Source organism: Lactuca saligna, chromosome 8 (genome assembly GCF_052625555.1).
Source record: "Lactuca saligna cultivar CGN05327 chromosome 8, ASM5262555v1, whole genome shotgun sequence".
In the NCBI taxonomy this organism is placed as follows: Eukaryota; Viridiplantae; Streptophyta; class Magnoliopsida; order Asterales; family Asteraceae; genus Lactuca; species Lactuca saligna.
Window position 1 is genome coordinate 13739855 of NC_136424.1, and position 15624 is coordinate 13755478.

Here is a 15624-nt window from a genome sequence, read left to right on the forward strand (position 1 = left end):
ACCATATCAGATATCATGTATGGGTATTTTGGGAAAACTTACTTGAGCTTGATCGATTGCATGCACCACACCCTTTCTTGTATTAGAAATCCCTTTTCTTTAAAAACATTTCCTTTTTGAATTTTATTTACCAAATCCTCAGTTTGAGTTCAGACACACCTGAGAGTATGTCTGAATCCCTCAAACTAAGGCTCTGATACCAACTTGTAACGTCCCAAATAGACCCAAAAATTTAATTTTTAGAATTAATAAAACGGTAATCTAAAACATTGTCATACAACCAAGATGGATCAAAGTGTATCACTACATCATAAAATATCAAAGTAAATCACAAAATGCAAAATGAGGTGGTGTGTGCTCTGCAATCATCCCGAGTTCTGATTAGTACCCAACTGGTTCCAACCCTTGTCAAGATTCTTGGGTTTTATGAGTTCATGCTCGTTTGGCCAATTTTAGAAGCAAAAAGCCGAATTTTACAAATTGGTCCAAAAAAAATATTCAATGTAACAGATGGATTGTCATTGATTTTATTAGAAGTTTATTAAGTTAAAAGTCCAGATCAAGACTCGCACAAAAATAAGCGCTTACGGGAGGTAACCTGTCATTTGAGTTTGCATTTCCTTTTCCTTTATCTTTCTTCTACTTTTCAATCTTATTTTATTTGTGTTTTAAGTGTTTAAAACAATTTTCTTTTTGTTTGTTTTATTTGGTTTGGTTGTTTTAAAACTTATATTAATTAGGGTAATGTAGGAACTTTAAATTAATGTTTGTTTTCCTTTAATTATGTAGTTTTTGTTTATGATATTTGCATAAGTTAGGTTGAGAATAGAACGACTATTTAAAGGGTGAGAGGAACAAGTGAGGGGTCAAGTTGTTAACGAGAGAATAGAAGACTTTGAGCGACATTTTTGAGTATGGTGATTATAATTGCTAAAGGGAGTCACGTTACAGAAGAAATAAAGAGGTGTATTGCATTAACACCCTCTTTGACCAAGAAATCAACGCTGAAGCAAAAGAGAATAAAAATCACGATCTGAACCTTAAGCACAGCGTGGTCATACCACAACACGGTGTGTTCCATAAGAAAAACGTGATTTTTGTCTGAGTTAAAACATACTAGAAATACCAATAAAGTTTGCTAAATTGATTTCTTGATTGAATGTTTGTATGATTGTGTCACTAATCTCAAAATCAAATCCTATATCTGCTTATAAGTTAAAACCACCATATATGGCCTTAAATGAGATTATTATATCATTGAACCTGAGGTGGAGGTATATTAGCTTATGATATCATTGCAAATCCTATCTACACCACAATGGATACAACAAGAATAAGCATCCACATATATCATACTTCAAATCACTGCTCTTTTGTGATTTCAAACCCTACAATCAATGAAATGCAATATGTTCATGAGTAAGTAGAATGACATTTTTACCCTCGAATGATATATTTGTAGACAAGAGATGATACCCTGGTATTGGCATCAACAAAGGCATCTGTGTTAATCACTTGAACATATATATGTATCTATTCAGGTATGAATAAAATCAGCAAAGGCACATTCAACATCACACATGAAGTGAACAAAAGAACTTTTAGAGAAATAATGGCGGAAATCGGAAACAACAACAATCGAAACAACAAAAATCGAGAAGTAAAAATCAAAACTTTTAGAGAAATAATGGCAGGAATCGAAACTATTGCATGAATCGATGCTTGCTAGTCGATGATGACAGAAATCAGAAGTATTTATGAGACAAGGAATGAAAAATCGATGCTTACATGATCAGACAAGGAAGCAGCTTCGTCGATGATTGCTGGCTGCGAAAGAAAAAACGATTCATTGAAAGATGAGAAAGAAAAGGAAGCGTTGTGTATTTACCTGTCTTGACGTCTTTCTCGCCAGAGATCGAACGGAGGGACAATCTTTATGTCCAGTGGAGACGATGGAGAGTTGTCGATGGCGAGCAACGTCGATGGCGATCATTGCTGGTATCGCTTTGGGAAGAAAGAAAAGAGAGGGTATGAACGTAATTTTTTCAGTCAGCTCTATTTTAAAGTCTGACCGCGAAAGTGATATGGGTAAGACTATCTAATTGAGAAAGCTTCTATCAAACACATATTGTCTGACCAATCAACCCAAATCGTTGACTCGGTCCCAGTCAGACGGTAACAAACAGGGCCTAAGTCCACGGATCTAAGTCCAACTTCCAAAATCAACTTCAATAAATGTAATTATCAAAGGGTTTGTAGTCCAACGGTATCATATGTTTGTGAAAATGTGGCTTTCAACCAAATGTTAAAGGCTCATGTATTGTTGGAAACGAAATGAATAGTTTACAAGTAATGTAGGGAAGTGTGTTTTGTTTACTATTTTAAAAAAAAGAAAACATAATTAGTGTTGTAATTAACTTCAAATGAATAAATACGATGTTTAGAATTATTTTCAAATGAATAAATAACGATGTAACGATGTTTAGAATCAATATTTATACGAGTTTTTGACCAAATAAGTGTATTTGAAAAAAAAAACATTCTTTGGTAAATATTTTTATTACCAAATAGGTGTACTTTCTAATATATTTACCAAAAGAGTATAGTAATAAAAATATTTACCAAAACAATGTTTTTTTTTAACTTTTTTATATTTACTAAAAGAGTATAGTAATCAAAATATTTACCAAAACAATGTTTTTTTTTTTTTACTTTTTATATTTACCAAAAGAATATAGTAATCAAAATATTTACCAAAACAATGTTTTTTTTTTTTTTTTTTACTTTTTTAATATTTTCAGATATTGTTCTAATTTTTATTGTTTTTGAATATACATATATTGACCTTTTTTTAACTCTTTGCTATACTTATATAAAAAAAAATACTAACATTATATCTCATTTCATAATCACAAGAAATTGATTTAATCGCACTAAATGGCCTAATTTTTTAATAAAATTCATTTATAAATAATAATGTTAGACATCTTAAAATAAAACCAAAATCAAACATATAATATTTTTTTTGGGTATAAATCCAACAATGATTTCTTACAAAGAATTACAAAGAAATGTATTCTACTATTAACATTGATTGCTTTTTTTAAGCTTTACTATAACTCATACTATCCGACCATCACAAGTTCTCCTGCCCAATAACAAAGAATTGTAACAACATCCATCTAGCAAATTGAACAAAACATAAATTAAAGATAAAATATAATGCATAAATCAAAATTGAACATAACCATTGGTTGCTATTTAACAGCTTTAACAAAACAGAAATCAAATATAATCCAATAACAAAGAATTGTAACAACATTCATTACAAAACAGAAATCAAATATAATACAATAACAAAGAATTGTAACAACATTCATTACAGTTGTTTCTATTTTGTGTTGTGAGTTATGCAGCAATTGATAAGCTACCTGGTTTAACAGTTGTGTTATATGCTAACAGGAACCATAAACTAGGGAAAAGAAGGAAGACCACATCAAAAGAAATAAAACCAATAGCAGGAAAATGAATGAAAGCAGACTACAGGAAAAAAAACGAATGCAGCAATTGATAAGCTACCTGGCTGTGGCAGTACCGAAATCGAAGAACAGTTGCAGACTCGTCGGGGTCTTCTGTCGTGGAGGCGGACTCGCCGGCGTCAGATGTGACCGGAATCGGACTCTTCGGCGTCACTATGGCTGGAATCGAAGAAACAATCGAGTGAACATCGACGTCGGGGGTTTATTGGGTTTAGACTTGAGAGTATGTAGTTCAATTCTCTATTTTTTTATTTGGTATTAAATTTTGACCCTAAAGGGTAAATATGTTTAATATCACACTTATTTGGTATATAAGTTTTTAAAAAACACCCTTCTCGTAAAAAACTCATATTTATACGTGTTTAGATTTATCTTCAAATGAATAAATAACGATGTAAGGTTATTCTTCTCAAAAATATATCATGAAAAATATGGAATACGTATTTTTTATTTTTTTTATTTTCCATTCCAAATGGAATGAATTTTCCAGGCTAAAAAAATATTCCCTTTTAAGTCTCTCTCTCTCTCTCTCTCTCTCTCTCTCCACGTCATCGTCTTCGCTCCATCCGCTACCCTGCAAAAAGCTCCTAAAACCCTTTTTTTTTCCCCAGATTTCCACCTCTCCTTCTTCATCTTCACAAACCCACCCACAAAAAACCCTTCGACTTTTATCAGTTTTCAAGTAAAGTCTCTGTATTGATCAAGGTATTCATCCTAATACATACTTTCTAGTTTCTACATTCTTATGTTTCGCATCTTCTTTAAATCAATACTAAAGTTTCTGATGATGCTTGCATTTCATTCGGCTCCTCAACAATTCGATCTTCTTTAAAATCAATGTTCATAATTTTCTTGGAATTATCTATAAAATTTCTCTTTTGATGTTTGTTTTCCACCGGGTTTCCCAAGAAACATATACATTGAATAATCTAGGTTCATAATTTTCTTGAAATTAATCTTATATGTTCTGATTTCTTGAGAAGCGTTATGTAGCACTCTAATTTCACTTCAGTTTCTTTGGTTTTCCCAAAAACAGATCTTATTAATAATTAATAAATTATGTTAATACTTCATATGTTCTTGATTTAATGATAAACTATTAGATTTTTTAGGCATGCAAATCCTATTACCCAATAGTTAGAATGTTTTAACTATTTATGTTCATATTTTCTTGAATTTTATGATAAAACCATCTGAGTTTCTTGATTTATAAAAATCTTATATTCTCGTTGGGTTTTCCAGATGTTAGATCCTTTTAGCAATCGATGTTCATATGTTCTTCAAAATAATGTCACAATTACTATTAATTTGTTACTTTTTTCTTGAAAACATACATCAAGATCAAAGAATGCACCTTTGACACAGATGGGGTTATAACTTATAACCAACTATAAAGATTTCAATCTTTTTGGGGATTTGCAGGTGAAAATTGAAGAGCATTGAGGAATAGATCAAGAAGGGGAAAAGGGTAACTATGTCTTTTATTGGGACACAGCAGAAATGCAAAGCTTGTTTTAAAACAGTTTATCCGGTGGAACTTTTATCTGCTGATGGTGTTGATTATCACAAGTCATGCTTCAGGTGTAGCCATTGCAAAGGTACCCTTAAGGTATGTTTTCTATCATGAAGATACAATCATCGACATGTGAAATACCGATACTAACCCTCTACTCTTTATGCATTCATACATTCTTCTTATTCGAGTTTAATTAAGTAATTACAGTTAACTTTCAGCTTAGCAACTACTCATCAATGGAAGGTGTACTATACTGTAAGCCTCATTTCGATCAGCTGTTCAAGGAGAGTGGAAATTTCAACAAGAACTTCCAATCACGTATGATATCTCTTCAATTCTTTCCCCCTTTTTGCTTGTTAGTTTCTGATAAATTTTGAAACTACTGACAGCTGCAAGGTTTGCTGAGAATTTAACACCACATCTGGTAAGTTTTCGCACAAATTCGTGTTTGATTTGGATATGTAGCGAAGATGGACCTAAAGTCATGAATGTTTGTTCCCGTTTTTGTAGACGAAATCACCAAGTAAAGCTGCTGGGATGTTTTCCGGCACCCAAGAGAAATGTGCGACTTGTGGCAAAACAGCTTATCCTCTTGAAAAGGTATGAATCGAAGAACCAAATCGTGTTAAAATTGAAGTGATAGATTTATTAGGGTTTTGGGTTCAGGTACGAATCGAACCTAACCGTGTTAAAAAGTGATGGAATAATTAGGGTTTTGGGTTCAGGTGACAGTGGAGAACGAAGCGTACCATAAGTCCTGTTTCAAGTGCTCCCATGGGGGATGCTCGTTATCTCCATCAAATTACGCAGCGCTAGAAGGGATTCTATACTGCAAACACCATTTCTCGCAGTTATTCAAGGAGAAGGGCAGCTACAATCATCTTATTAAGTCCGCCTCCGTCAAACGCTCTGCCGCAGCTACAGCTGCAGCGGCCGTAGCAGCCACCGCTGTTCCTGAAGCTTGAAAGTTGAAATAGGATTTTGAAATCTATGATCTTACAAATAGACGATTGATTTGTTTTTATTTTGTTTTTCGTTTGGCAATCGTTGATGATCGATTTCGGTGGGAAACTCGTTTGATTATATTTACGAATGACTGTATTTTCCAAAGATGTATTTTGTGCATTTCTGGTAGACGCAATTGTAGGGAATTCTTGACCCGGACCCGACTACAAAATTATTAACTGTTGTCAATCTTTTGACAGTTTTATAACTGCTCGTGAGCAGTTTGTGGCAGTCGTGACAGTTTCATAACGTCACCAAAGGGACTATAAAGGCATGTTGATGTTATTTTGTAAGGAGTCTTTGATCTTGGATGAGAAAGAAACTAGAGAGTAATCGATATTGCATACATGATTGTCTCACAAAAAGGCGAAATAAACAAGTAATCAATTTGCATTCGTATTTTAATCAGGGTATGTTATAATTTTTTTCAATTTATTTGGTATCAAAGCATCAAGATCGTAAACGAATCGAACGAACACGAACAAAAGCATGTTCATGTTTGTTTGTTTAAACTAACCGAACAAATAAAAAACGAATACGACCAAATAAACAAATGTGTTTTATTATTCATGTTTGTTCATTTAACAAATTATATTGTTTATGTTCATTTGTTTGTATTATATAGATATCCCTTCAACACAACATAGGTCATCGAAAGGATCTCGGAGACCCACCAAAGCACGAAAGTCAGAATCTTTCAAAAAATGGATTCCTATTCGAAGAGTGTATAACTGCATGGATAAGCTCACACTAACCCGTCAATTTAGGATCAAATTTGAGATTTTCCTTGAGATTTATCAGGAAGGAATTGAAATGGAATAATATTGATTCATAAAGGTTCTTAATTGATTCAAACATTATATCTATGGGATAGAGGAAGAGGAAAAAAACGAATATTTCACATAGTGTTTTTAATCAATCTGATTTATTTCGTACCCTTCGCTCAATGAGAAAATGAGTCCAATGTTCCTAAAAATATCAAACAAACATACACGAATGTAGATAAATAAACATACATGAATATAAACGAACATATAATATAGTAATTTAATTAAACACAATTGAACATATATAAAAATAACTAAAATATAACTTAATGATTTTTTTTATTGTGATTACAAATTTAAATCATGTGGCAACATATATACGGTTGTCATCAAAGAATGGATGGTGTGTATTTTTGTCACACTTTTTCATAATCAATAATAGAAAAAACTACATAAATGATCTATGTGTTTTTTGTCTTCTTTTTTTTTTTTAGATTTTTGGTTTTATCTCTAATGTTTTTTTTCGTTACATGGATGTTTATCATAATTAAATATGAAATATTTTTTATTTTTTTTATCTTTGTTGGTAAGCCCTTTTAATCGATCTAAGATTGACGAAACTGGAAATCAACTAAAAACTGTGACAAACGTACGTTTATAGTTCATGGACCATTTATGTCAACATCTTAGGAACTTTACTGTTTCTAAGATTCATTTCCATATATATATATATATATATATATATATATATATATATATATATATATATATATATATAATTTTATATTAATATTTATATTGTTATTAAAAAGTCCTCTAACATGTGTCATAAGGACACATATAACAATCATAATTATGGAAAATATTACCATAATTAAATATAAAATACATTAATTATAAAGATTTTTTAATATATGCATTATCAACACATATAAGAAGTATTAATTATCACAAATATTACAATAATTAAATGTGAAATTCATTTGTTATAACTTATAAGGAACATTGACACAATTAAATGTGAAATGCATTAATAATCTTAATAATAAATGCATTTAATATTTAATTATGATAATATTTGTCCTAATTAATGTTTCTAATATATATCCTTAGACATATATTAGAAAACCCCTTAATTATATAGAAATATTATCTATGACTAATGTATTTTACATTTAATTAATGCATTTCACATTGTATTATGATAATATTTCTCACAATTAATGTTCTTATTTGTATCCTGATAACACATGTTAAAAAAACTCATTATTAAATTAAGAAAGGTCTCACCATACATATCTACCCCATTTTATTTTCTTCTTCTATAATCTACCATCTACTACTGTCCAACACTACTGCCACCCAACAAAAAATTTAGCCTTTGTTTTAATATGCGGAGTCAGCGGCAAGTCGGCGATGGTGTGGTTGAGCCATTAGAGTTGCAAATGTCGTGATGGGTTATATTTTCTTCTAATAGAAGATAGAAATATGGATAGAAGGGTTACATGATGGATACGTTGAAGTAAGAGTGTTGTCATCTTCCTTTTTCCTTGATTCCATTCGATTATTCAAGAACACATTTCAATCATGGCTTTGGCATCTTTAGTCTTAGGATTTTTTGATAATGGTTTCCAAGCAACTACGATTTTGATGAAGCTCTAATCGGCAGTGCCTATGAAAGGATGTAGTTATTAGAGGTTGTCGACGAAAGTAAATCGGTGGGTTTTGAGTGATTGTCCTAGTAAGAGAAGGATGGGATGTAGGTATCAATGTTACTTAATGAGACATAAAGAGGATGACGAGAGGTGGGTATAGGGTTGAGGTTAAAGTAAACCCTACAATATAGTGCACATTTGCACATTTAGTCCCTTGACTTATTTTTGTGTTTTATGAGGGAATAAACTTGTTTTTTTTTATGTGTCTATTTGATCACTTTGAACAACTTGAGGAGGTAACCCGGTTCCCCTTTGCCACATAGATTTTAACCTTGAAAACCCCCACCTCTTTTGACTTGACCCCTAGTTTCTCCTCAAAACCCATGACCCAGTTCACCCCTTCTACCACTTGTAACACTTTATGGTCTTCTAGGAACCAAAAAACATTCAAGCTCACGTACTACAACTCATGATATGAACTTTCACTCTCACTACCGGTTGCCTTATGCATGCAAGTTATATTCAATACGTGATTAAATAGACTCTCAACTAAAAGAACCTACCATATGACCATAACTAAACGAGAAATAGAAAATAAAGCCAAATTGATCATTCCAGGGCTATATGATCCTAACCGTATATAGTTTTTAAAGCATACACTTAGCAATTATTGATACCGATACATATTCCCAATCTAGCATAACATCCAATGCTTCCTAGGCTACAAGGCATCATATATCAGGCAAATCTATCATGCAATATCTGAAAGTATCCCCAGCCTCATCCTACCATGCAATTCTCATAACATATAATCATAAAAAAACTTGTATGAATATTCTGGGAATCACTTACTTGAGCTTGGCCGGTTGCCCACATCACACCCCCTTTGTCTTTACAAGAATCCTTTTAGAATTTTCCTTCCTTTTACAAAAATCTGTTAAAACTTGTTTTCCTTTTAGGAAAAATTACCAATTTCTCAGTTTGAGTCCAGTCACACCTGAAAGTGTGCATGAGTCCTTTAAACCAAGACACTAATACCAACTTGTAACATCCTAAAATTTTGAGGTCAAATTTCATTTTTACTTCAACCAAAACATTATTTATATTTCAGTCAACATTCAATAATTGCTTGTACAAATACTCAAAAGTACTTTTATAAGAAAACAATTATCATAGTACAATCCCAAAATCCTCATGATGCGGAAACATGGGTGGATGCGCTGCGATCAAGCGTGGACCTTCCCTTTCGAACCGGAAGTACCTGAAACCATAACCATAAAAACCGAAAGCACAAAGATCAGTGAATTCCCCCCAATACCACATATTTTACATACATTTGCCATGGGCTACCCCTATGGTATTTTCCCTGAAATACCATGGGTTGCCCCCATGGTTTGACATCCAAGTGTCATGGGCTACCCCATGGTATTTCCTTGAAATTCCAAGGGTTGTCCCATGGTCTGACATCCAAGTGCCATGAGCTACCCCCATGGTCTTCCATATAAATGCCACGGGTTACCCGGGGTTTTCCAAACAAGTATCACAAAGACAACTAACATTCCACATGACAAGTAATGGGTCGGCATTGGTGTCTTCGACCCATGGATATGGTGAGAAGACTCGCATCAATCAGTTGATAATAAAATAACTGTTTGGACCGCTGAACCGGATAGCCTCGCGCTAACTAACAGTAAATATAATCTTAATCAATAATTAACCCGATAACCCAAAATGTGAGCCCCCCTGCACAAACCAACTCCCTAAAGGGTAAAATACCATTTACCCTTTTGTTACTTGTGTTGGGTTATGAGCATTCTAACACTCCTAAGTGTACATGCAACCATAAATACCTTGGATCTATGTTTTCTCTATTATACATGCAAATATGAACATCCAAGGTATTAGCCTAATCTAGCATACAAAACTATCAATATAACAAGATAGAATACATACCTCTTTGATGTAGAATGTCTTCATGAAGCTTGAGTGCCTAGTGCCCCAAGTGTGACACCTCAAATGGTTCACAATCATCAAAACACTTAGAATAACTTAGAGAGAATTCTACACTTCATGAAATCGGCTAGCCCTTTCTTACTCTCACTAGTGGCCGATTTTTCCTCAAGAATAAGATGCTTATATAGTTATACAATTAGGGTAAACCCTAACTGTCATGACTTTCCATTTCCTTGGATCCATGGGTTCAAATACACCATGGAGCATCATATGGGTTTTGGCCCAACTAGATAATCCATGGAGCATTAGCCCACTATACAAGTATGGATGATTTATACAATCAACCCATATATTTAATTAGTCTTCTTTTGATCACTCAATTAATGCTAGATTAATTCTTGATCAATACTAATTAAATAATCTCATTATTCTTATTATTAATATACTAGAACTTATAATATATTAATAACCATAAATGTCTTATTTCTCTCATTTAGTCTATCCAAGTGCATGATGGTATGCAACCCAAATGGACCATGCCGGGTCGGGTCAAGTCTTACCAATTATAGTTATGGACTTAGACATTAATCCAACAGTCTCCCACTTGGATAAGTCTAAAACTATTATTGCGTATGACTTCAGGAACCAACTGGCAATCGTAGCTCTCAAAAGCTTCTGTCGAACTCTGACCTTGTAGATGAACTCTGATCTTGTCAATGACTTGTCCATTAGATAAGGGATCATATATTCCTCCATTCTAGATATCATATGGACTGAGACATGGATTATAATCACTCTCTGTCCATTTGTTGTTTCCCGATTTCCGATTTATGACGACTGACTAATTGAACAAATCAAATCAGTCCTGGCCCGGCCGAGCACTTCCACTTGTCATCATCAAATCATCGAGGGGCCCACAGATATTGCTTTTATCCCGAAGGTAAAAGGAATGGATAAACTTCGAATCATATGGCTTGTTCTACTACTTGTTGAATCATACACAAAGACACGTTTTATAACATCGAGTTACCAATACGTTTTCGTGCAATCAATGTACTATCAACTCATAGTAACAACTCATATCTCTAGGTTTGAAGAATATACGATATTATCGTCTCATGATCACTCGTGATAAAATCCATGAAGTGATTCCAATGAGCGCGGGTTGAATCCAATACTCAGAACTTATGAGCACTCATGAGTGTTGCAGCCATTTGTCCAACACCTTAGACCTCTACAAGCCAACCCATGACAGTCTTAATTCATATCTACTTCCAACATATGACCGACTGTGGATGGTTTGAATAACCTAGTCATTCCGGAAGAATAACCTAGTTTATTCGGGAAGTCAAAACATGCAAAATGAAACACAATAATAATTGAATCCAATATGGTCTCAGAACTTATGAATATAAATAAAACACTTTTTATTTATCACCATATGATTACACATTATTCATTGTATACTGTTTCAGCTATCAACATTATTCTTGAATTTAAAACAATAGTTGTCCCATGCTCCAAGCATGTACACTATGTTTTTCTAAACACTAGTCATGCCATACACCAAGTATGCATACTATGTTTGTCTATTATCTTAACTTTGTGAACTAGATCAATTGAACATAACTTCAATGATTCTCTTTTCACACTCCCAAATCCTTACTGCAAATGCAAGAATTCCAAATTCATGCCATTTACTGAAATCTGTTAGATTCTAAACTTATATGCATTGATCCTCTTGTAACGATTATGCACAAATTCACAAAGACTTGGCAACAATCATTACAGAGTATTCCAAAGGAGATCAATTCCTTGGAAACATCCTTCTTGCATTAAGTTTCCTTAATCTTACACAGATTGAAATTTCTGACTTTGAAACATTTCCAGATTCCATTTTGACTATCACTTCTGAACAAGAGTTGCCTCCTTACAGATTATGTCAATATGGTCCTTCCAGAATTATCACTATACTTCCAACTATCCTTGAGCAACCAATCTTTGGTAAACCTTAGATTGTCTTCGACAATTGTTTAATCCTTTTAGTCATATCCAGTTCTAAACCTTTTCCCCTCTTAATGCCCTAGGCATTTGGAAACTTTTAGAGCAGATAACTATAGCACATGTAATCGATCCTATATCCGAAGCATATGGGACACGATTCATGATGTCTCACATAAAGACTAAACCAGTCTTTTGCTATAACATTTCCATTTCTATTTGCCAAGTTCTCATAATTCAGATTATGAAAAGGGATGCCGTAATCATAATCGAATTTTAGAACGCAAATAATGGACCCATATACAGAATTTCCTTATGTTGAGCCATTCCAACATGAAATTCATATATATCCTTGACTAAATGATTAAAACCTCATGATCTAAGCTTATAGATTTGAGATGAAGTATAATTTCCTCTCCCTTAATTATAGCAAAACAACTTTTTCCCAATTGAAACCTTTTGTTTTCTATAATTAACATTGCTAACTTGCAATACTTATCATAATTATCATGCTCCCACTAACATAATGAATATTAGCATAACACTTATGCTCCCACTAGCTTTGATATGTACTCAGAAATCAGCTGGACTTCTAGAAATCAATACTTCATTGACTTTCTTACCAAAGTTCAGATTTCTGATACTAGATTGTTTTGATAAGACTTTATCAAAAACATACACCTTCCCTTAGATAGCACACTTGTGTGTCTAAACAATTATGAAGAGGGATGCCGTAATCATAATGCTTAGACCTTTTTGCCACTTCTCACAAGTCCAGGTTAGTGTGCCGGTAAACCACACACGCTCCACTAACGACTTTGAGAATGCAAACATCACAATTGCTATCTAGCTAAAATCTACTTAGTGAAAGTGTTTCCTCACCATCATTTTCATGAATCGGAGAGAAACCTTATGACACTTAGATTTAATGGTGTATGAGTTCTTATCCATGTGAATTGTCATAACCATAGTCACAAGACAAGAATTATGACAAATCCAAACTCATATGGATTGAAGTCAATCTTAACTTCTTGCCACCTGGCAGCTCAAGGGCCTGCCATTGCTTCCAAGTTGTTGTGCAACCAATTGAGAACTCTAAGAACTCATATGCAAAGCCAACTTTGATTGGAATGGGGACAGAATATGTCAACACGATAGGTTATAAACCCCAAGTCGTGTGCTAGTGAAGAACTTCAGGTTTTATTCTTGATTAGTTCTTGAGACTTTCAAGACCTTTAAGACTCCCACTGTCCTCGTGACCTATAAGACTCCCTTTTCAAACATCCAAGAGATAGTGTGGATTCTAACCAAGACAAACACTTCACACAATTGGCCTAAGTTGGTCTTTGTTTTATCCAAAACATCACAACTTACCAATTTCAAATGTACAAGAGTAGAAAACTTTTACTCTTACATTTGATAAGTGTTCTTAAACCTTCTTTGAGACATGTCACTCATATTACAGTCTTGGAGTATGACTCTAAGACTTGTATTGGAACGAAGTATGACTCATCTTCTTGATTTAACCATTTCAACAATTTCAAGATCCCTTCTTCTTAGTCATAAGAATGCACTAAGACTTCCTTAGAGAACAAATTTTGATATGGTTTCTTAATCATTAAGATGATCACAAAGCTGATACTAAAGTACTCTCCCATCTTTTCAGATTTGAGAAACTTTTATCCTTCTGCCTAATTTGATTCTTCTTATTCGCTCTGCTATGCATTGAAACCTTTTCCAATGTCTCAGAGTTACACTTAATCTTGTAAGTATAATCATATTTACTGAGCTTTAGTAAACTATGACGAATAGCCTTACATCTTTTGTGGTGGACTTAATCAGTGCACATGACTATGTGCTCGATCCCTTAGTCCATTACTTGACTCACACATCCATGTGAACAAGTAATTAGTCTTAATTTTTCCAATACTTGAAAGTTCTCATTCATCATGCTATACACCTTGCATGATTCCAAGTTCCGGTCCAATTGAGACTTGGTGATGAGAATCTTTCCTTATTTGGTAAATTTAGACATTACCACAAATGAAGGAATCAATTTCATATTTCCACTCTTGCTATTAATGGAATCATATAAGCAACAATTTTTCCTCAAATGCCATTGTAAGGATATCTTAAAATAAATAAAATAAAAAAAAACATTCTTTTATTTTTAAAACTATGCGGAAAAACTTATCCTTACAATTCCATATGAAAACTTGTTGTTATCTATTCCTAAGCAATATCTCATAACTCCTAAGAAGTAGCTCAAGAATCCGATTTTCAAACTACGCGATAGAAATCCATCTATGCGATCAGATTCAGCATATTCTTTCTTTAAGTTCCTTTACTTTTCTTTGATTCTTAAAACATTACCATGTGACCCAGTCACATCATGTATCAGGAATCTCAGAATAGAAACTTAACAGAGTTAGATTAGTGGACTTTACCTGAAGTAGAGTCAATCTTATTGACTTTAACATCCTTAGGTAAATTTGGCAGCTTCGCAACTAATGACCCTTACTTTGGCAATATAAACATATGGACCCTTTGATAATGGTACACAGGACTATTACAGACTTAACCTTTTTCTCTTTACCATTTGGTCAACCTAGTTGACTATGGTCAATCCCTTTCCTTGGGAAGAGAATGTTTTTTTTTTCTGTATTTCCAGTGTCACCATTGTCAATGTCCATAAAGTTTCAGAAAGTTGATCTTAGCAAATAGATAAGATCATTAAGGGTCTTGTCATAGTCTGTTTCATAGGTGTTCCAAAAGAACTCACTATGTGACTTAGAAAGTGATTGAACCACCAACTTTCTCAAGACTTTGACACCCAACTCTCCCGGCTTGTCAATATGTGACTACATCTCCAAGATGTGATCACACCTAGACCTTGCCTTGCCAATAGGGCTTGAGTGACCTTAAACTTTTCAGAACTTGTGGGTTAGGGGGAATAATTGGAGGAGGTGAAGTATGATTTCCATTGGAACATCATCTTCATTTAGGAAAGCTAGTTTCAAGAGATTTGGGAAGATCATAAATGTCTAAACCAGACATGTTTTGGGAGATATTCAAGATAGTTGATCTTAAAGTCCTTAATATGACACCCAATATGAAATATTAAGGCTAGGACCCAACAGACTATTTTATAACTTAGAAGAGGTATGCCGTAATCCAAGCTATAAAAC

At 33.5% G+C, this 15624-nt stretch overlaps 1 protein-coding gene across 1 annotated transcript; it reads left to right on the plus strand.

Annotated features, from left to right (window-relative positions):
- Positions 1 to 4035: 4035 nt before the first annotated feature.
- Positions 4036 to 6165, plus strand: LOC145011150 (LIM domain-containing protein WLIM2b-like). Its single transcript, XM_078969788.1, has 6 exons — positions 4036 to 4244; positions 4962 to 5148; positions 5274 to 5373; positions 5445 to 5479; positions 5566 to 5655; positions 5781 to 6165. The coding sequence occupies exons 2-6, from the start codon at positions 5014 to 5016 to the stop codon at positions 6018 to 6020; spliced, it is 600 nt and encodes a 199-aa protein (XP_078825914.1). The 5' UTR covers positions 4036 to 4244; positions 4962 to 5013; the 3' UTR covers positions 6021 to 6165.
- The last annotated feature ends 9459 nt before the right edge of the window (positions 6166 to 15624 follow it).